Source organism: Bufo gargarizans, chromosome 3, assembly GCF_014858855.1.
Source record: "Bufo gargarizans isolate SCDJY-AF-19 chromosome 3, ASM1485885v1, whole genome shotgun sequence".
Lineage (NCBI taxonomy): Eukaryota > Metazoa > Chordata > Amphibia > Anura > Bufonidae > Bufo > Bufo gargarizans.
Window position 1 is genome coordinate 186042769 of NC_058082.1, and position 23827 is coordinate 186066595.

Consider the following 23827-nt stretch of genomic DNA (forward strand, 5'->3'; position numbering starts at 1 on the left):
GCTAGTGTCTGACAGCTAAATATGTGAAACCGAAGTGGTAGAAACCCTTTAATCTGATGATGGCGATTTTTCACATGACCGCAGAACTGGACTTCACCTATAGCAGTCACTTTTCCTGAGTCTCAGACAGTCGCAATGAAACATATATAAAGCACATAACAACACTGGCAGACAATGTACTGAAATAAACTCATCAATCGATGACAGGAACTGAATAATGACAGCCACATATGGAGGAGATGGGAGATGTAATGGCATATAGGTTGAAAATGGATAAATGACAGTGGACGCAAATAAAGATATATTGAACTGATCTGAAATACAACCCAGCAAGAGAGCAAAGACAAATCAAAACCACCTCAGCAAACCAACAAACTTCAAAGCTGATGACAATGGAGGACCACAGATCTCAGAATACACTAACACAACATAACAGAATTTTATAAATCATTTTTTTCAAGAAAATTTCCCAGACAGTCTAAGGACCAATTCATACATGACAGAAACCACCCATAAATGACCCAATTTCCAAATAACACCCCTCAAATTATTCAAAGCTAATTTTAGAATGTTTTTTTAACCATTAAGGTGTTCCACGGGTATTAAAGCAAAATGGAGGTGATCTGTAACAATTTCATTTTTTTTCTGCAGATTTTCCATTTTTATCCAATTTTTACTGCAACACAGCGAGGTCTTTACAGCAAAACAAACCTCAATATTTATTACCCTGATTCTGCAGTTTACAGCAACACCCCTTATGTTCTCGTAACTGCTGTATGAGCACATGGAAGGGCTCAGCAGGAAAGGAAAGCCATAAGGTTTTTAAAGGCTAGATTTTGCTAGAATGGTTTTTGGATGTCATGTCACATTTGAAGAGAACCTGAGGTACCCATAAAGTTTCCATTTTGGAAACTAAAGCCCTCAGGAAATTTATTGATGGGTATAGTAAGAGCTTTTACCCCAAGGCATAGTTTGGGGGTACATTTGGCTTTTTGGTTGCTTTTTATCTCATTTATCGAGGTGAAGTGGGCAAAAATTGTGTTTTTTTTAATTTTTTTATTTATTGGGTTCACCATGTGGTACATATGATATGGTAACTTTAACCTGCAGGGGATATGATTCTGATTATTATTTTTGTCATGTTTTACTACTTTAGCAGCATAAAATTTTGCACTAAAATTTGTAATATTTTGCATCGCCATATACCAACATCCATAACATTTCTATTTTTCTGCCAATGTAGTGTCTGAGGTCTAGCCTGTAGTTTCTATTGGTATCATTTTGTGGTGCATTTTTGATTGCTTAATTATGGTATAGTTTTTTTTTTTTTTTTTTTTTTTTTTTTACTGCATTGATAGGGTGAGTATGTAATATATTTGCAGAGGCGGTCCTTACAGACACAGTGATACAAAATATGCCTATTTTTGATATTTTATTTTTTTACAATGATAAATGGCTTGCTGAAGTGAAAGGGATTTTTTTTTTACACTTGAAACGTATTTTTTATTTTTTTTATAAAACTGACATAGCAGCCCCAGTTACAGAGAGGCTGTACAGCACTATACAGCACTGTATAGCCTTATTGCAAAGCTGACCTAGGTCTGGTAAGACCTGGCAGCTCCTGCAGACTCCCAGGCCTTACAGTCACATGATCACTGGCACAGGAATCAACATAGTGCTTCCTGATCTGTGTACATAGCACTCATTCAGCAGTGTGTATACAGTGATCTGGATGGTTCTTCACTAGTGTGCTGCTATGATCTCTGAACGGATGTCTGAATGTCCATTAAGATATAAGTTCCGACCACCCAGGACGTTTGTAGTCTATGGGTGGTCGGGAACTGTTTAAAAGGCATTAGGCTGATAGATTTATATATATAAGGATAAGCAGGGTCCCTTACCTTTAATATGTATTCACATGTCCCATGTCTGCCATTTTATTAATTAGTATAAGTCCCTCCCCCCTTTCCTATTCCAATGACCTTGTTCTTCTTTCCCCACCCAGTTAGTGAGTGTCAAACTGTTTATACATTAACCAAAGATATACTGTATATTCAGTACTTTGGCTACTATAATCACCAAAATGCTGGTTGTATTTCTTGTAGTTTTACAATTACCGTTTCTGTTTCTGAGATTAGTATTTGGGATACAACCCCTATGTGATGTACAAATAAATAGGGATGAGCGGCAGGGGCAATATTCGAATTTGTGTTATTTCGCAAATATTTGGGCGAATATTCAACATATATTTGAAAATTCTAAAATTCGTTATCTCCAGTCTTAATTTTCTTGATTGCGGAAATCAGCAATTCAAAAATTTGCATTAAGAAGATTTGCAATCTACACTACTCCTAAAGTCAAATATATTGCAGCCTTCTCATTGGCCCACAAGCTAGAAGCAGGGAGGGATCATGTGTACTGATAAAAAAAATTAAATAAATCTTGAATATTCAAAATTATGAATACATATATATATAAATCACTATATTCTAAATATTCTCGAAGTGCTGATATTCGCAATAAAAATTTGCTATTTGAATATTTGTGATCAACACTACAAATAAAATGTGAATGAAATGTGGTTATAAAAAAACATTTGCCTAAGGCCCCATGCACACGGCCGTTGTTCACGGCCGTGTGCGGGCCGTGGAACCGCGGCCTGGATCCCTCCTGAGAGCAGGAGCGCACGGCGTCACTGGTTGCTATGACGCCGTGCGCTCCCTGCTGCCGCCGCAATACAGTAATACACTGGTATGATCTATACCAGTGTATTACTGTACTGTGCCGGCAGCAGGGAGCGCACGGCGTCATAGCAACCAGTGACGCCGTGCGCTCCTGCTCTCAGGAGGGATCCAGGCCGCGGTTCCACGGCCCGCACACGGCCTGTGAACAACGGCCGTGTGCATGGGGCCTAAGTCTAAGGAATGTAGACCCTTAAAATTTCACAGTATGGAGGTATTTAGGGTTAATTATAAGGAGTTTATAAGTCCTTTGACATTTTTATTTCATGGGACTCATTTTTTTTCTAACAGCTCCGATCAATTATGTGTTAATGGACTTTGATTGGAATTTTTACTGTTAAACAGATGCTTTATCTTTCTCTTTTGTCAGATTAGAATAGCTGTTTAAATTCCTCAGGAGAATATAGTCCCTCTGTATATAACATGTTTACTGTAACTTTAATAGGAACAGCAGAGGGCTTTTGGTAAAATGTATTCACATTCTTTGAAGATTCCAAATTTTTACAGTTTTAGTTATTTCATTAAAAAGATGTGTATGGACTATAAACCTATGTGTAGTTTTGTCTATTCTTCCTTTGAAAAGGGAGACTGTATAGAGCTATGACTATATCCCTAAAGCTGGAATTGGTCCTTCACAAACAAGTAAATACTGAACTTCCTTACTTTCCACTAAAACATCTTTTCTATTTCTATCTTTGCAGCTTAGTCCAAATGCAGGATGTCTCCGAGCATTACTGAAGATGCTGTATTGTCCATACTGTCGTGGTATGCCCAGTTTGAAGCCTTGTACCAACTACTGCCTCAATGTGATGAAGGGTTGCTTGGCGAATCAGGCGGATTTGGACATAGAATGGAATCTCTTTGTCGGTATGGAAATGTATCTATTATAGTTGTATAACAAATATGTGCAATATTGGTAAAGAAATTTAAAGTTGCTCATATAGAGGCTAAAGCTGAACAAATCCCAAGTTTCGGGTAGCCAGAATATAAAAAGAAAATCTGTTATTGCATTAATATTTTTGGCTGTTATTAGATATTTATCCCTAGGCCACAAAGAATTAAACTTACTCCTTGGTGGTCTCAGTACATACCGTACTTATTATGTCATATGCAATAGTATTACTAATTGGTAATATTGATGGGCAGTCTTCCAGAGACAAAGCAGCATGAACTCCTGCTATCCATTTTGCAGATGGAAAACACCCTTTTTAAAGTCTAGAGTTTTTAAAATACAGATGTATCTGTTTATCATATGTAGTTTAAGCACTATTAAAGTAGTGCATGCTAAAATGTAGGGCTCATGCACACGAACGTATATTCTTACCATGTCCGTTTCGTTTTTTTTTGGGGGGACCATATACGGAACCATTCATTTCAATGGATCCGCAAAAAAAAAAAACAGAAACTACTCCATGTGCATTCTGTTTCCGTATATCTGTATTTCCGTTCCGCAAAAAAAAAAGAACATCTCCTATTATTGTCCGCATTACGGATAAGGATAGTACTGTTCTAGTAGGGGCCAGCTGATCCGTTCCGCAAAATATGGAATGCACACGGACGTCATCCGCATTTTTTGCGGATCCATTTTTTGCGGACCGCAAAATGCATACAGTCATGTGCATGAGGCCTTACAGTATATTTTTTGCACGTCCATGTGAATAGACCCATAGATCAACATTAGTTATGTATTACAATAAGAAAAAGAAAGATTTTAGCATGTTTCCACACATACTGTAGTTTTGCTTTGTACATTTTGGGCCAAAAAATGCATCCCAAAAACTTCTACTTGGTCATATTTTTTTGTGTGTTTCTTTTAGCCTTTTTTCACCCATATATGTGTTTTAGCACCTTTTAATAGCACTTTCGTATGCATTTTTTTATAGAAAAGTATAGCAGCAGAACAGTATAGGGAAACTGACCTCCGTGCAAGAGTCTTACGGATTCAGAGACCACAGGCGGCTGGTTTCGATGGTGGGTACCAGGCCTGCCCTGAACCTAAGGTTGCCCTCCCGGGGGTAATGATATTTTCATTCGGTTCAGGGAATCGTGTAGGTTGTACTTTACGCTGCGTCCATACTCCTCTGGGGATGAGTGTCAACGTGTGGGTATGATCATTTCTTTGCTTAAGGATGATGCACATTCTTGAGCTTTTTCTCTGCAGACTGGATCACCGTCCCTCCAGTCGGTCGATTTTAGAGCCATGAGTCTTATTTATGATGACCCAGATCGGATCTCTCAGGCTGAGACCAAGTTAAGTGTCAAGATCTACCTGAGAGGTTACAGGACGCGTTGGCCTTTAATGAAAAACCTGAGTCATTGGAAGCAGCTGTGTCCCTTGCTGTACATCTGGATAGATGCCTGAGGGGGAGATCTAAGGGTACTCACCCTCAGAACACACTGTCAAATAAGGTGGCGGCTTCCTTTGACACTTATGGTAAAGAGACACCTGTGGTTATACCTTGTGAGGAGCCTATACAGTTTGGGGGATCTACTCCTGGGACTGTTGGTAAGAGCTCTGGTCAAATGAAGGGAGTCTGTTTTTGTTGTGGAAAAAAGGGGCATTTCGTGAATATTTGTCCGTACACTCAGCATCAAGGTGTAAACAAAAGAAAAATGCTTAATCCCCAAATTGCTATTGGTGGTGTGGGTGTGGAGCAAGAAAACTTACTTTTGTCATTTACTGGTAGTACCCGATTTCTCCTGTCTGTTGAGGTGGCGCTAGAGTCTAAAACTGTGGAAATCAAGGTATTTATCGACAGTTGGGCTGGAGTTAAACTGATTGATGCACAGTTTGTTCGTATTTCTGTCTTTGCAATTGATTCTGCACATCTTACCCAAAAATGCCTGTCGCAATTGGTAAATGACATCCATTTAAGAGTGGGTGATTTTCATCAGGAGGGTTTGCCTGCTCTGATGGTTTTGGGCTTGCCATGGTTAAGTAAACATAACCCTACCATCGACTGGCAAGCGAGACAGATTCTCAATTGGAGGGATCTTGGAGTGATTTTTGCATTGACAACTGTCTTAATGTGTCTTTCTCTGTGGTCACCACTAAAACTGTACCCTCAAATTTTCTGATGTGTTTTCTGAGAGTCGTCAATCTTATTACTGGAGCTAAACTGCCCAAAAATCGGTTGTATAGTCTTTCGGAGCCCGAAAGAAAGGCTATGCGAGAGTATATCACCAACAGCTTGGCGAAGGGTCATATCAGACGATCCAAATCCCCAGTGGCTGCTGGGTTTTTCTTTGTAAAAATATAATAATATGGTACACTTAGACCATGTCTGGACTTCCGTGAGCTCAACCATATTTCCTTCTGTGATCCTTACCCCCTTCCTTTGATTCCGCTTTTGTTTAATCAAATTGTCGGCGCCAAGGTGATCTCTAAATTGGATCTGAGGGCCGCATATAATTTGGTAAGGATCAAAGAGGGGGACGGATGGAAGACAGCCTTTAATACCGCTGAGGGTCATTTTGAGAATTTGGTCATGCCTTTAGGATTAACCAATGCTTCAGCGGTTCTTCAACATTTTAATAATGACATCTTTCATCATCTGGTAGGGAGGTTTGCTGTTGTATATCTGGATGACATACTAATTTATTTTCCAGACATGGAGACTCATCAGGATTATGTGAGACATGTGTTACAGATCCCTAGAGAGAATAAATTGTATGCAAATATGGAAAAATGTGGTTTTGCTGTTTAGGAAGTGCAATTCCTGGGTTATTTGCTCTCATCCTCAGGTTTTTGTATGGATCTGAAAAAGTCTGTGTGGTGTTGGACTGGAATCGGCCCGAAAATCTAAAAGCACTTATGCGGTTTTTGGGATTCACCAACTACTACCGTAAATTAATCTTCAACTATTCAACTGTGGTTAAACCATTAACTGACATGACTAGGAAGGGGGTCGATTTCTTTGCTTGGTCTGAGGCGGCATTATAAGCCTTTTCTGTTGTGAAGGAATGTTTTGCTTCCGCCCCTATTCCAGTGCAAACGAATGCCATCCATTGTAGAGGTTGACGCATCCGAGGTAGGGGTGGGAGCAGTTTTGTCACAAGGTCCTTCACCTAGTAAATGGAGCCCATGTGCTTTATTCCTCTAAAAAAAACTCTTAACTGCTGAAAGAAATTATGACGTGGGTAATAGGGAATTGCTGGCCATTAAGTTGGCTTTTGGAGTGCTAAGGTGACACATACTCGGCCTTCTGGATCTCTTCTTCTGTTACCCATCCCGTCCAGACCTTGGACGCATTTGTCCATGGACTTTCTCACGGATTTACCGAATTCTTTTGGAAAAACGACATCCTGGTGGTAGTTGATTGGTTTAGCAAAATGGCACATTGCCTGCTCTACCTAATGCCAAAACTCTTGCACAGGTGTTTGTTGATAACATAGTGAAACTACATGGCATTCCCTCTGATATGGTGTTTGATCAGGGGACGCAATTTGTTTCCAGATTCTGGAAAGCGTTCTATACTCGCCTGGGGGTACAATTGTCTTTTGTTTTGGGCTTTTCATCCTCAGTCGAACGGACAGACTGAGTGCACCAATCAGAATCTGGAGACTTACTTGAGATGTTTTGTTTCGGAGAACCAGAAGGATTGGTCTTCATTCTTGTCGTTAGCTGAGTTTGCCATTAATAACCGTAGACAGGAGTCCATTGATAAGTCATCATTTTTTGGGGCATATGGATTCCAACCGCAGTTTGGCACATTTTCTGGTTCTGAAAATTCCAGTATTCCTGAGGAGGAACGAGTTTCCTCTTCGTTGTATTCAATTTGGCGGAAAATTCAAAATAACCTGAAAAAGATGGGCAACAGGTGTAAGTGGTTGACAGGACACGTATGAATGGTCCAGACCTGAGAGTGGGGGATTCTGTGTGGCTGTCCACAAGCAACATTAAGCTTAAGGTACCTTCTTGGAAGTTGGGTGCAAGATTTCATTGTCCATATAAGATCACTGCCATTGTTAACCCTGTACCCTTCCGTCTTGAACTTTCTCAGGCTTTGAAAATTCATAACGTATTTCATAAGTCGTTGTTGAAGAAATGTGTCGAACCTGTTGAGCTGTCCTCCTTGCCTTCTGCTCCTGTCATGGTGAACGGTAATTTAGAATTTCAAATCAGCAGGATTGTGGACTCCAGAGTACAGTTGAGTGGACACCTGGATGTTCAGGTTCGAGGTCGGGATCTGAACTTTAGCCTGAAGTCAATGGGGACCCAAACTTTGGAGCACTAAAATGGCTCTAAAAAAGTCATAGAAAGGGTTAGAGGGCTGCAAAGGGCAGCAAAATCCGGTTAAGAGCATGGCAAGTGCTCTGCAAACAAATGTGGATACGGAAATGACTTAAAATAACATAAAATACGTAAAAATAAAAATCAAGGAGGAGGAGGTCCATATGGAGTAGGAGGTTGAGGAGGCGGTGGATGTGACTATGTAGGTGGAAGCGGCGGTGGAGGAAGTAGCCAACACTGGTTTTTGGTTTTGTATTTTATTTTATTATTTATTTCTTATTTGTTTTAATTTGGGTAGACCCCAAAACATTGGGAAATATAAAAAATAAAACAAAAAGAAAGTGTGCTGGAGTAAAACAATGGCTGGGCGAGGACGGTATACATGTCTGTTCTGCACAAGGTACGGACAAGTCCTGTGTGATCCCTGCCTGGTTCATTTTAATGAACGTGAGATTGTCTACATTGGCTGTGGACAGGCGGCTGCGCTTGTCTGTGATAACCCCCTCCTGCCGTGCTAAACAAACGTTCAGACAATACACTGGCTGCAGGGCAGGCTAGCACCTCCAAGGCGTAAAGGGCAAGCTCAGGCCATGTGCCCAATTTGGAGACCCAGAAGTTGAAGGGGGCAAAACCATCAGTCAGGACATGTAGGCCTGTGCACACCTACTGCTCCACAATGTTCCATATTAGCTGGTGGTGCTGGTTGTTGTGGCGTGCTGACAAAACTTTTCCACATTTTGGCCATGGTAACCCTGCCTTCTGAGGTGCTGGCGGTGCCCCAGCTGCATTGGCGACCTCTTCCTCGTCCTCAGCCTTCGCCTTGTGCTTCCACTGAGCCCCCGCTGTCAGGTGGGAATGCCATCAGCAGCTTCTCGACCAGCGTGCGGTTGTAGTCGCGCATCTTCCGATCAGTAACAGACGTTTTTACTAAATTTAGTTCCCTGTCAACAATGCAGAGCAGGGGTTTTTCACCAGCAAAAATGGGTTAATGTCAACCATCAATGTAACAGACACATTTTAGAAATTTAAGTCCCTGTCACCTATGCAGAGCCCCCTGCTCTGCATAGGTGACAGGGAACTAAATTTCTAAAATGTGCCTGTTACATTGATGGTTGACACTAACCCATTTTTGCCGGTGAAAAACCCCTGCTCTGCATTGCTGCATTTGTATACGGCAAAAATGGTAAAATGTCACCCAAGAATGTAACAGACGATTTTTAGAAATTTAGGTCCCTGTCACCTATGCAGAGCAGGGGTTTATTCACGGCAAAACTGAGTTCATGTCAACCAAAAATGGAACAGACGATTTTACAAAATTAGGTCCCTGTCACTTATGCAGAGCATGGATTTGTATACGGCAAAAATGGTAAAATGTCACCTGACAATGTAACAGACAAATTTTGGAAATGTAGGTCCCTATAACCTATGCAGAGCAGGAGTTTATTCACGGCAAAAATTGTAAAATGTCACCAAAAACTTAACAATCGCTTTTGCACCCTGCTCCATCTTTTGCTGTACTGGTGCCTTTGTGCGACCACCACCTCTTCCTCCAAACTGCACACGTCACTCTCATGACCTTGATTCCACATGGGGTTTAGTACCTAATCATCCTCCACATCATCTTCCACCAGCTCTTTACCCCTGCCCTCTTTGTCGGTCTGTGGACTGCAGAAAGCCGCAGCAATTGGCACTTCTACCCTTTATTGTCTGACTCCACCCTTCTGACTATGCGGTAGATAGCTTCATTAGGGTTTGGCTGTGCTGGTGTGATGTTGTCTCTGGTGTTCCTGTTCGTCCATCTCTACAGAAGTTAAGTGTTGGGTTTGTTTTTGTTTGTTATATTCCCTGTTGTTGTATCTGGGACTGAGACAGAGACTTCAATTCGTTCATCTGGGGAGGAATGGGTTGTCTCTGGTCCTATACTTATTGGTAGGTAGTCAGGGCCCGAATTAGAGTTGTTTAGGAGGTGACCTGTTTCTTCCCTAGTTTCCAGGCCGAGTTACTGTTCCCCTTCACTCCTGTGTTCAGTGTGGAGTTTCCCTCCCACACTGATCGTTACACACAGTGGGGCAGATTTACTAATCCTGTCTAAAATGAAGATGGCGAAAATTTTGATTAGATACATTTTACGACAAGCTCTAGGCACCATCACATTAATAAATGTGGGCTACTGAATGTTCTGCCCAGCAGGATTATAAAATGATTCTAGGTCTTTCTGCCAGAGTCATGGTATTCTTGAAGTGTTTAGTGTCGTTATCGCACCATCTAGCGGTGTTAAGTTGTATTACACTTTGATTTTCTGTTACAAAGACTACTAAATTGTGGGTGGTGTACTGCATTGTGGGAGTGCAAAGCATCCTGGGAGAGAGACGCATCTAGTCTCCTTCTCAAACTCCACCATCCTTTTAAAATCATATCTGGTGAAAGATCTACCTTTGTTTCATGGACTTTATGTTATGCAGAGCTGTTTAGCTAGTTGTAATTGTTACTCAGGAAGTTGTTATTACTGTTAGCTAGCCATGTAATCTTATGTACAGGCAGCCATTTTACCATGTGCTTCTGTGTTAATGCAAATGTTATAGTACATGCTATGCTATGCTTTATACTTATACTTGCTATTTGTAGTCTTACCAAACAATCCTGTTTTGCCAATCAAACAACCCTGTTTTACCAATAAACAAGTTAGACTGCAAAGAACAGTCCTCTTATTTGGAAGACAGGAATGGTTTATGCTGAATCTCAGACTGCAGACTGTGTGAACGTGTAAGGCTACTTTCACACTTGTGTCTGCTGCTGACACAAGTTTATGGGGGGGGAGGATATGCTGCCAGTAGCATTTTTGCCACCAGTAAATGTGAAGTGGGGGAAGGAAATGTTTGATAATGTGCTAAACACCGATGGTCTTCAAGGCACAGCTGTTTGCCCTGACTGGGGTGCAGACAGACAGACAGAATGTCATGTTCAAATGAGGAACTATAAAGGTATGAACTTATCAGGACATGCAGTAATCTGGACAAGTTTTCAGCCTCTGAATGTCCATTCACTGACATTCAGAGTTAATGAATATGGCATACCTAAGATACTATGGGCGCAGGCAGTGTGACGACTGAGACGAGGGGCGGAGCAGACTTCCCTGTCACACATGCCTGCTCCTGCGTTCCAACTTTCCTCCTCCTCCCCCCTCCATAACAGCGCTTTGGGCCGGCCGGTCCCTACCACCCAGAACTTGCTGAGGCCGGCCGGTCCATACCACGAACAGCCAGCAGAGCCGACCAGCCCCTGCATCACCATTTGCAGCGGCGCCCGATCCCAGCCTACGAACACCCGCATCGCTCCTTCTGCCAAGCAACACAAGTGCCGCCGGACATGTGATCACATCGCAGCACAGCAGCGCTGCAGGTACAGAGACTTCAGAGGCCACAAGCGCCAGACATGCTTTTTTACCCTATGTTCACACCTATATTCACCCCATTTGGGGGGAGGGAAAGTGCATCTCATAGGGCGAAAAATACAGATTTTTTAGTTTAAAGTTCTTTTTTTGCCTGTTGTTATTATAAAGGGAACTTTAATTTGTCACTTTCCAGACATTTTTAAGCATTGCCTTTTTACTGTGGAAAAGACTATCTCCATTTTAAAGGTCAAACAAATGTTATTACTGATTTTGGAGATTTGTATATGTAATATGCCCATAGTAGTTTCACTACATAGGTGGTAGAGCTTCACATATATTTGTCAAAACTATTTTGGGGGGAACCTGATTATTTTATTAATTTGAATTAATACTGCTTTAAAAATACTGAGTCAGATTTACTAATCCTGTCCAAAATGTAGACAGAATGAACAGGCATTGTAAAGATTTATCACAGTGACTCATGCTATTGCAGGATGCTAAAGTTAGTGCATGACACTTTTTTCTAACTTTATACCACCTATTAGTTGTTATAAAATTATGTGCCATAATTTGTGCAAATTGTTGCATTTTAAGCCACTTTCTTGTGAAGCCAAGCTTCTTTTCCATGAATCAAGACATACTTTGAGTGGTCGTTAAGGATTTAAAGGGACACTGACAGGCCCAATAAGCATATTTAGCTATATATATGCATGCATAGGTCTTCTAATGTGTATTAAAAACATAAGTATAACCCCTGTCCACCTTATAAATACAGCAAAATCATGTTTGATAACCTGATGTAATCGCTCTTCTTTCTGCCCAAGGGGCGGCGTTTCAGCTCCACATGGGCACACACACGCGCCCCAACTGCCGTTTTCAAGCACCACCCAGCTCATCAATATTCACTTTGCTGGGCGGCTTCTGCTGTCCCCGATGTTCCGATATCTTTCTATTGGGCATGCGCAGGATCTCGGAACGTCAGGTTCAGCAGAAGCCGCCCAGCGAAGTGAATATAGATGAGCTGGGCGGCGCTTGAAAACGGCAGTTGGGCTGAAAGATGCCCCTTGGGCTGAAAGAAGAGTGATTCTATCAGGTTATCAAACATGATTTTGCTGTATTTATAAGGTGGACAGGGGTTTTACTTATATGTTATTAATACACATTAGAAGAACTATACATGCATATATACATAGCTAAATATGCTATTGGGTCTGTCAGTGTCCCTTTAAACTAAAAATTAGATCTGCGTTAATATTTTTTTTCCTTTTTTGCAAAGTGAATTTTTTATTTTAGTAATAAATATCTTGTGGTATGCTGCTAAAACTTTCTATCAAGCCTTTCTGATTGTGCAGTGACTACTTCTATCTCATCAGAGACGCACTGGTAGATTAATTACGAGCACAAGTAGATCTATCAAATAGTTTGAAGCAGTAATTAATCTAGCTGCACCTGTGAGTGGAAACATAAAACATTCTCTGACTACATAGTTCAAGAACAAGTTAAAAAAAAATCTGATCTGGCACTCTTCATGTGGATTCCATGCTTTGAAATATATTACTAAAATCTTATTCTACTCAGAAACTGTGGAGGTTAGCCTTGTGCACATAGTGGCAGGAGAAACTGAATTCTACAGGTATTCTGTATACAACATATAGTTACTGCAGTTTAGGAGACTATGATGCACAAAATGACCAATTGAATTCTAGCTTCATCATAGGTCTGTCATGGCATGTGCCGTGATGTTCAGGTTATTCATGACAGATCAGACTATGGCTCTATAGATAGGGACCTAATATATTCATATGTAACAAACTGCTGGCCATGAGCATAATTTGGCATCAGTTAGCAATCATCAAAAGATATACTAAGAAAAATAGTTTGGATGTACCCACACATTACAGTAGTTCTAAAAGTTTTATAGAAGTTTTATAGGTCTGACAATATATTCATGAAGCACCTAGATAATTACAGAAAAATTTAATTTTATGGTAATTTTACAATTATTTTGAATATAAAAAATATCAGCTACTGCATATTTAACTCTATAGGTGCACTCAGGAATAGGTCTTAAATTATCTATAACTCTAAACACATTATTGTGTAAAATAATTGTCTTAGTAATAGTGAACATGGAATCTAGTCAATACGAAGATTGACTGACTAGTTTCAGTTTCAAGCTCGTTGGAAGAACGAGTGAAACGTTTTCAAGAAATCTACAGTAAGTCCAGTTGCCTTGATTTATTCTTTACAGAAATACGAAGATGTCACATTCATATTAATAATATATTTTGATCTGTCTTCATGCACGTTCACATAGTGTGCAGTCTGACATTAAGCATCAACCATTGGTGTCAAATAAGTTCTTTGTAGTCTACTTGTTTATTGGTCAACAGGTCGTACATATGTGATTGAGTATACACGATTGATTGGTAAAACTACAAGAATACAAATAAAATGTATAAATATTAAGCATGGATAGCATGTACTATAACATTTGCATTGACAGTGAAAGCATATGATAGAATGGATGCCTATAGATAGGATTACATGTCTAATTAACAGTAATAGCAACTGCCTAAGTAACAATTACAACTGACTGAACAGCTCTGCATCACACAATATCCCTGAAACAAAGGTAGATCTCTCACCAGACATGCTTTTACAAGGACGGTGGAGTTAGAGAAGGAGACATGCAAAGGAAAGCTCTGAACTGTATCCTGGAGACTTCCCATTCCCAGAATGCTTGGCACTCCCACAATGCAGTAGTCTTTGTAACAGGAAAAGTGTAATACAACTTAACACCGCTAGATGGTGCTATAACCACACTAATCACTACAGAAATACCAAGACGGAGGCAGACGTGATCTGTAATGATTCTCTAATCCTGCTGGGCAGAACATATTTCGAAACATCTATATGTTTATAGGTTATGCATACAGTGGCGTTGCAAGGGGGGTGCGGGCCGCACCGGGTGACACCAGCAGGGACGGCCAGCAACTTGCACACTTCTCCTTTACGAATCCCAGGCATAGTCATCTGTATTGCCATCCTAAGCTAAGCTAAGTGTACATCATATATAGAGATATAGCAGAGCTGAGTGTGCTGGGACAGCTGTCATATAGAAATATAGCAGTGCTGGGTGTGTTGAGGCAGCTGTCATGTGTATATATGTACACTTAGCCATCTATAACAGTAGAAATCTCATATTTTTTTCAGTCAGTGGCAATGCAGCTCTTATGGCTGTGTGAGTAAGTGCTTTGGCTCTGATACAGAAAGTCGTGGGTTTGAATCACAGCAGAAACTTTTCTGAAATACAGGCTAAATTAGAATACACAAGCACTGACTCCATATATGGACCTACAGGGCGGGACACAGGAAGAGGCTGCATCGCATCGCTGACATGGAGGTAAGTATAAGTAGTTTTTTTTATACCTGACTGTTACTGCCATGGGGGGAGCAGTGAGGCACTTGAAACTGGCACATGAGGGGAGGGGGGTTGGCACCTGATACTGGCACATGGGGGGTTGGCACTATGATACTGGCACATGGGGGGGTTGGCACTATGATACTGGCACATGGGGGGAAGGAGAGAGGCACCTGATACTGGCACATGGGGGGGATATGGCACTATGATACTGGCACATGGAGGGGTTTGGCACTTGATACTGGCACATGGGGGGTGGGAAGGAGAGAAGCCCTTGATACTGGCACTTTTGAGGGGAGATGGCACTATGATACTAGCACATGAGGGGTGGGAAGGAGAGAGGCACTTGGTACTGGCACTTTTGGGGGGGGGGGAGATGGCACTATGATACTGGGACATGGGGGAGATGGCACTATGATACTGGCACATGGGGGGTTTGGCACTTGATACTGGCACATGGGGGGTGGGAAGGAGAGAGGCACTTGGTACTGGCACTTTTGGGGGGAGATGGCACTATGATACTGGCACATGAGGGGTGGGAAGGAGAGAGGCACTTGGTACTGGCACTTTTGGGGGGGGGAGATGGCACTATGATACTGGGACATGGGGGGTTGGCACTATGATACTGGCACTTTATTTTGGGGGGGAGATGGCACTATGATACTGGCACATTGGGGGGAGATGGCACTATGATACTGGCACATGGGGGGGAGAGAGGCACTTGATACTGGCACTTTTTTGGGGGAGGGGAGATGGCACTATGATACTGACACATGTGGGGGGAGATGGCACTATGATACTGGCACATGGGGGGGTTTGGCACTTGATACTGGCACATGGGGGGTGGGAAAGAGAGAGGAACTTGATACTGGCACTTTTGGGGGGAGATGGCACTATGATACTGGCACATGAGGGGTGTGAAGGAGAGAGGCACTTGATACTGGCACTTTTGGGGGGGGAGATGGCACTATGATACTGGGACATGGGGGGGTTGGCACTATGATACTGGCACTTTATTTTGGGGGGAGATGGCACTATGATACTGGCACATTGGGGGAGATGGCACTATGATACTGGCACATGGGTGGAGAGAGGCACTTGATACTGGCACTTTTTTTTGGGGGGGGGAGATGGCACTATGATACTGGGACATGGGGGGGAGGAGAGAGGCACTTGATACTGGCACATGGGGGGTTTGGCACTATGATACTGGCAAATTTCTACTAGGGGGGCATTATTGTGGGCTTTATTACTCCCCCATGGTATGACCCCCTAGTAGCAGCATCAGCTTCTCCCTGCTCTGCTATCCCTCTGCCCTTTCTCCAAATCCTTATTATGAATTCTTTTTCATTAGGATAAAGCACATCAGCTCCACCGAGCCCCCCAGCCAAGTGTGGAAGTGGCGTCCGAGATCCCCAAGGGCCAAGCCAAGAAATTGTAAGTTTTCATATGAAATATTGTTATACACATATAGCCTACACTGTGCCCCACAATATACAGTATACCACTACACTGTGCCCCACAATATACTGTGTAGTCTGTTCTATAAGCACCATTGTTTTGTGGCGGCGGACAGAAAATAATCTGACCAGGCTCTGACTGCTAGCGGGGGTCTGCTGAGCTAACGGATGCCCCCTATGGCAGTAGCACCACCATACCCCCCATATATGGCAAAGAAATTATTGCTTCGGGGGGGGGGGGGGTGACACTATTTTCTACCGCACCGGGTGACACCAGCCCTAGCAACGCCACTGCATGCATACTTTAATCTGCATCAGAGGCTAACAGAGGTTAGGAGACGCCATCACAGAATACATTATTTTTTTATGTAAAGATTGCACTACACACAGCACTATTCCCCCCCCCCCCCTTCCCCCATGAAAATAGAAGACACCTGGACACATCACAAGTAAAATGGGTCCATTGGGCATCTTTATTGTCTGCCATATGACAGATATGGTACTGCTATGCAGCCTCCATTTGTAATGGAAACCACTATACAGATGTGAAAAAAGCCTAAGACATGTAATGATGACTTCTGTGTCAATTCTTATTTAGGATAAGCAATATAAATGTATCTGTTGTGGACTTTTCTAGTTAGCTCACTGGTCCGAGCAAGTCCAATGCTAGAGAGACCCAGACTAACTTTAAAGTTTCAAAGTGCAGTCCTTTCCAGCATTTATTGTTAGTGTAAACAAGCAGCAGATGTACAGCATGCACGGTTCAAAAAGAAAACATGACATAAGGAAACTCCTGCTCGTCCGAAGGACCTGGGTCTCAGTGACAGTAAGAAGACTTGAAGACAAATTGACAACCTGGGGGCCTAGGGGTTTTGAGGAGGTAGTTGGGCTCGGTTGCATAAGGGATAGCCTTGTGGGGGATTGGGTTAGCCTGAGTAAGGGGTACCCCCTAAAAAACAGCGGTCCCTCCCGCGTGAACCTCCTCTTTGTCGACCCCGGCGGTTTCCGTCCCGGGGAGATTGTCTGTTACCTTTGCGTATGCTGTCAGAGTCAGAATATTCCCAGTTGAAGAGAGGTCGGTTTGAACACCCCCAGTCTCGCCTCGGTTGGCTATGGAGGAATAAATCCTATTTTCCTTGAAGTCCGCCAGATCCCTCACAAATTGGCGATGTTTGCACTCTTTTAGATGGTATTGATATTTATCAAGATAGTTCTGGAGTTGTTTCTCCTTGGTGGCAAAATCCGCCTCTTGTGAGAACGTCTGGGCGGCCTCAATACTTTCAGTAAATTTTTTATTTAGAGCCTCCAATTTAGTCTCCTTATCGGCTAGGAGGAGACCCATGAACCGTAGGGAGCTATTGGTAGCTTCCTGTTCCCATTTACTCAGGTAACCAGGGCTCCTGAAACACGTTGCAGGTAGCAAGGAGATGCGGAGTCCACGTGGGATAATGTTGTGCTTTAAATAACTCTCCAGGCTCTGCATCTTCCAACATTATCTATTAAATGCTAAGTTTTATTCCCTCTGTCCTCATTCAAGGAGATCAGTTCATTCGCTTTTGGCTCTTGGGAGTATCTAGGATAAGCCTTCACTGAGCTAGACCTAATTGATTTTCTGATATATCTGGCAGGCCCTAACCTCTCAATCTACTCGTCGACCCTTGGCATAGGATAGGCAGCAAATTTTGATATTTCATTTAACTTCCGGAAGTCATTAAAAAATCTTAGACTACCATCAGGTTTGGGAATGAGGACTATGGGGCTTGACCAGCCACTTTGTGATTTCTCTATCACCGCTAGAGACATTTTTTTTACTTCCTCTGAGATGGCCTGCCTCTGAGCCTCTGGTACCTGATATGGCTTCTGTCTTACCTTTTGTCCAGACTTAGTCACAATGTCTTTCTATTTCTTTGTAAAAACTCCCTAGCCTTTGCGATGCATCTCCCATCCCTCCCCAAAAAAAATAAAAAATAAAAGATAGAATGAGAATAATGAGAAAGTGAAGACTGGAATTATCCTCAGCGTTTCTTTGTGTATATATAAGATTTTTTTCATATCTTTTAATCTTATTAACAAAAGTTATCAATGTTTCTATATCTGGAGCATTAGATGAAAACCAAACCCGTGCAAACAAAAGTCTTGACAAAAATTTAAGATTACACTTACCGGTAATCACTTTTCCATAAGCCCATGACAGCACCCTTGAGAGACCGCCTCCATCCAGGACAGGAAACAGGAACTTTCGTGGAGAGCTCATAAGGAGGAGCATGGCCCCGAGACCACCAGTTAATCGCAAGAACTTGTCCTAGACCACACTCTTCTCCCTTTTTTTTTTATTTATATATATATATATATATATATATATATTATATTTTTTTTTTTTACATTAATTCTATACAAGGTGGGAATAAACCCGGGTGCTGTCATGGGCTTATGGAAAAGTGATTACCGGTAAGTGTAATCTTAAATTTCCCTTTCGCCCATGACAGCACCCTTGAGAGACGATTAGAATAGAAATCCCTTTATTTCTTAGGGTGGGACTACCGCCTGGAGGACTTTCCTACCGAAGGCTAGCTGTTCTCTATTGCCTAGGTCCAATCTATAGTGACGAAAGAAGGTGCCAGGCGACTGCCATGTGGCTGCTCTACAAATCTGTTCTAAGGTAGCGTCAGCCCTTTCTGCCCAAGTGGTGGAGACTGATCTTGTGGAATGAGCACCAAAACCCCCCGGGGGAGCCTTTCCAGCTGAAGAATAGGCCAAATTAATGGCTCTCACGATCCATCTGGAAAGGGTTTTAGAAGAGGCTGGGAGACCTATATTTTTCCCACTAAACTGAATGAAGAGTTTTGAGGTTTTCCTCCACTGACTAGTAACCTCTAGATAATGAGATAGGCATCTTTTTACATCTAAACAGTGCAGTTTTTCCTCTTTTTCATTTCTCGGATTTTGGCACAGGGAAGGAAGGATAATGTCCTGCGTTCTATGAAACATAGAAACCACTTTCGGTAAGAAGGAAGGGTCTGGTTTAATGAGAACCCTATCATCTAAGATGTTAGTGTAAGGAGGCGAGGTAGAGAAGGCCGAAATCTCACCAACCCTCCTTGCTGAGGTAATTGCCACAAGAAACGCTGTTTTGAAAGACAAGATCTTTATAGGTAACTGTTTAAGTGGCTCAAAGGGAGGTTCTGTGAGGCTAGTGAGGACCAAGTTGAGGTCCCAGGGGGGAATTGAAGGTCCAGATATAGGCCTAAGCCTGCTGATGGCTTTAAAGAATCTTCGGACCCACGGGTGGCTAGCGATGGGAGAATCAAAGAATGCACTCAAAGCGGATACCTGTACTTTAAGAGTACTTGGCCTCAAATTTTTTTCATGTCCAGCTTGCAGAAAATCTAAAATCCTACACATAGGTGGGGGATTTAAAGGATTCACCGGATCCTTGGCAAACTTCTGGAAGGTGTTCCAAATCCTGAGATAAATAGAGGAGGTGACATCCTTTCTGCAGGATAGTAAAGTGGAAACTACATTCTTGGAGAGTCCTCTACTTTCTAGGATTTCCCCCTCAAGAGCCATGCTGTTAGGTGTAACTGCTTCACACTCGGATGATTGACTGGTCCTTGGGATAGAAGATCTTGCCTCTCCGGGAGAATCCAAGGGTCCGTCAAGGATAGCTTCCTCAACCAGGTGAACCAGGTTCTTCTGGGCCAGAAAGGAGCAATTAAGATCACTGTCGTTCTTTCTTGTCTCAACTTCTGTAAGAATCTTGGAAGAAGTCTTAATGGAGGAAAGGCGTAGAGGAGCTGGTTCGGCCAGGGAAGGGAGAAGGCATCTATCCCTGTTGGTGAATCTCTCGCGCTGAGGGAAAAGAAAAGCTGACACTTTCTGTTTTCTCTGGTGGCAAATAAGTCCAGATGAGGACGACCCCAAAGTCGAATTATTTGATCGAACACCATTTGGTTCAGACACCATTCCCCCTGGTCTAGTGTATTTCTGCTTAAGAAATCTGCCACCTTGTTTTCTGTACCTTTTAGATGTATTGCCATAAGGGACGGAACAGAAGGAATTATAAGGGAAAAGATATCCGTTGTTAACTGCATAAGATTTTCTGATCTGGTTCCTCCTTGTTTGTTCAGATAGGAGACAACTGTGGTGTTGTCCGAAAAAACCTTTATAGATTTTCCCTGTAGTAAAGGAAGAAACTCTTTTAAGGCGAAAAAGACCGCCCTCAGTTCCCTCATGTTTTGGGAGTCTAGACTCTGCTCTCTTTCCCAAACACCTTGTCTTAAGTACCCTTGGCAACAGGCCCCCCAACCGGAAGGACTTGCGTCGGTGGTAAGGGTAACAAAATTTTGTTGGATCCAAGGGAGCCCCTGGGACAGGTTTGCAGGATTCAGCCACCAGTGAAGAGACTGGATCACTTGGGGGGTGAGTGTGAAAGGTGTATCTAATGGGCGGAGGGAACCCTGCCACTCCTTCAGAATTTGCCACTGTAGGGGTCTGGAGTGAAGATGGCTCCAACTGACTGCTGGTATAGTGGAAGTCATTCTGCCCAAGACCGCCATTGCTTGTCTGATAGTAGGGTTCTCTGTCGATATCAGGGACTGAACCTGTTGTATTAATCTCTGAATCTTGTCCTGGGGTAGAATACAGAGTAGTTTCTTTGAGTCCAGCATCATCCCCAGAAAGACACAAACTTGGGAAGGTATTAAATGGGATTTTTCTCAGTTTATTTGCCAGCCGAGGTCTTCTAGGATCTGCACTACTTTTTTGAGGTGTACTTCTAGAATGGATTTTGACTCTGCTACCACCAGGAGATCGTCTAGGTAAGGAATCACTAAAATGTCTTTTTCCCTTACATGAGCCATGACTTCTGCCATGACTTTCGTGAAAAGTCTGGGAGCTTGAGAAATCCCAAAGGGAAGGGCTGTATATTGTAGGTGCTGAATGTGACCTCCTATAGAAACAGCGACTCTGAGGAATTTTTGACAGTCTAGCCGAATAGGAATGTGGTAGTACGCATCTCTTACGTCTATCGTAGCCATGAAGCAGCCCCTGAATAGATGTCTTACAACTGATTGGATCGACTCCATTCTGAATTTTTTGTAAGAGAGGAATTGATTTAAATCCTTTAGATTTATAATAGTTCTGAATGTTCCATCCGGTTTGGGGACCAGAAAAAGGGAGGAGTAAAAACCCTCGCCCTTCTCTGCCTCCGGCACCGGAATTAGAACATTTTTTCGAAGTAGGGATGCAATCTCTTGTTGTAAAGCTAGATTTTTTTCCCGGGTTTCCTAGAAAATTCGTGATTTTGAATCTGTCCGGTGGGTGGGAGACAAACTCTAGACAAAACCCTTCCTTTATAACGCCTAAAATCCAGGGACTTGAGGAGATTTTTTCCCAGGCGTAGAGGAAGAGAGAAAGTCTGCCCCCCACGGGAGAGAAACCGTCATTGCTGTGATGGTTTAGAGGTTGAGGAGGATTGGGAACTGAAGAGGAACCCCTTGCTTTTCCTATTCTTGTTGTCAGCTCTGAAGTCTTTCCTCTGCCCCCTAAAAAAATCCTTCTTGTTTTTGCGAAAAAAACGTTGTTTTTTCGGGGGTCTGGAGACAGGGAATCCTTTTTTATTGTCCGAGGCTTTATCCAAAAGGTCGTCTAAGACGGATCCAAAAAGATAATCGCCCTGACAAGGAATTGCGCAAAGCTTATTTTTAGATCCAGTGTCTCCCGACCAACCTTTTAGCCAAATAGCTCGTCTGGCTGAATTTGAAAGAGCAGCTGACCTAGCATTTAATTTTAAAGCATCTGCCGATGCGTCAGAAATAAAATCTACTGCTTTAAGTAGAGTGGGGAAAACGGTTAACAATTGATCTCTCGGGGTCTTATTCTGAATGTGAGATTCTAATTCTTCTAGCCATAATTTCAGAGACCTAGCAGTGGATGTGGCGGCAATATTTGGTTTGAACGCTTGAGCTGAGGTCTCCCAAACTTTTTTTAGGTAAACCTCTGCTCGCTTATCCATAGGGTCTTTAAGAGAACCCAAGTCCTCAAACGGAAGGGCCGATTTTTTTGAGATTTTTGCAACAGGTGCATCCAATTTAGGAGGTCTGTCCCAGTTTACTGAGTCTGCCTCATCAAAGGGATATTTCCTTTTCACATTTTTTGGAACAAAAAATTTTTTATCGGGTCTTTTCCATTCCTTCTGTATTAAAAACTTTATATTCTCGTTTACGGGAAATACTCTAGATTTTTTCTGCCCGAGATCACCAAACATGATATCCTGAACGGATCTTGGGTCTTTGGGTTCGTCTACTTTCATAGTCGCACGAACTGCTTTTAGTAAAGCTTCCGTATCATCCGGGGAAAAAAGTGGCCTGCCCGTGGATTCTTCATCCTGGGACGAGTCTGGGCTATCTAGGATTTCTCCTGTATCACTATCCTCTAAAGGATCCGAGTCAGATTTATTAGCCGTGCCTGATCTGGTTCCCAGGGAGGTAGAGGCTACAGAGGGAAAGCTCTTTTTGAAATCTTTCAGGGAATCCGAGACCTCCGTCTTCACCATCTCCCTAATACTCTGCATAAGGGATGGGGACTCCTCCTCCACTAGTTTCTCAATACAACATTGACATAGTTTTTTCAACCAAGAGGGGGCCAGTTTCTTTTTACAGACGGCACACTCCTTCCCTCTGGTCTTTGAAATTGCCTTTCTAGGGCCCTCTTTTGTAGTCTAAATGCAGGAAGAAAAAAAAAGAGGGAAAGGAGATTTAGCCTAACTAAAAAGGAAATAAATGGTGGGGAATGATCCCCCTTACCCCACCAGGAGTACCGGTCTGCTCTCATGACCCTCCTGTTGATCGGTGCGTTGGGCACTCTCCTCCTCCATACTGCTGTGGGATAGAGTGACTCCCCGGATCCAAAAGAAACCTGGCTTCCTATAAGGCTGGCTGGCTGGCTGGGCTGCTGCTGACCGTGCGCCTGTGGGTCCAATCTCCTCGGTCGGGTCCTGCTGGAAACCCTCTGCGGCCTAAGTAGGAGAAGGCACTTCCTACTTCCGGAACGCACGCTACGTGCGTTCCAAAAACCGGAAGTCTCTACTGAGACCCGGATCTCGCTGGGATCGCGAGATTTTGGTTCCCCCCGCGCGAGGTGAGAAGGAGGCCCCGGCCCGCCTGAACACTGTCAGGAAGGACCGGCGTGCCGAACGCACCTCTCGGTGAGCCCGGGACTGCAGAGTAGCGGCCAGCGCAGCGTAAGCCAGACCCCAGCAGCAGACACCAGACTCCGGCCGGCGGCTCCTAGAGGAGACTTATGCCGGAACAGGTAACCCCACTTAGATAAATTCCTCCGGGGCCCTGCAGCCTAGCTTTTCTCCTCTTCTCCACGAACCGTCTTCTGTCTAGGAACTGGTGGTCTCGGGGCCATGCTCCTCCTTATGAGCTCTCCACGAAAGTTCCTGTTTCCTGTCCTGGATGGAGGCGGTCTCTCAAGGGTGCTGTCATGGGCGAAAGGGAAAACATTATTTTAAGCAAAATTAATATTTTTGTATTTATGTCACCCAACCCTGGAAAGATCACCCAAAATCCAAGA

The 23827-nt window shown here is 43.0% G+C and overlaps 1 protein-coding gene across 1 annotated transcript in view; it reads left to right on the forward strand.

Moving 5' to 3' along the window:
* GPC6 (glypican 6) overlaps nt 1-23827 on the forward strand; it is a 1295998-nt gene that overhangs the window by 802323 nt on the left and 469848 nt on the right. The window contains exon 4 of the mRNA XM_044285536.1: nt 3443-3608. Coding sequence (XP_044141471.1) covers nt 3443-3608 — 166 coding nt within the window. The remainder of the gene's footprint in view (nt 1-3442; nt 3609-23827) is intronic.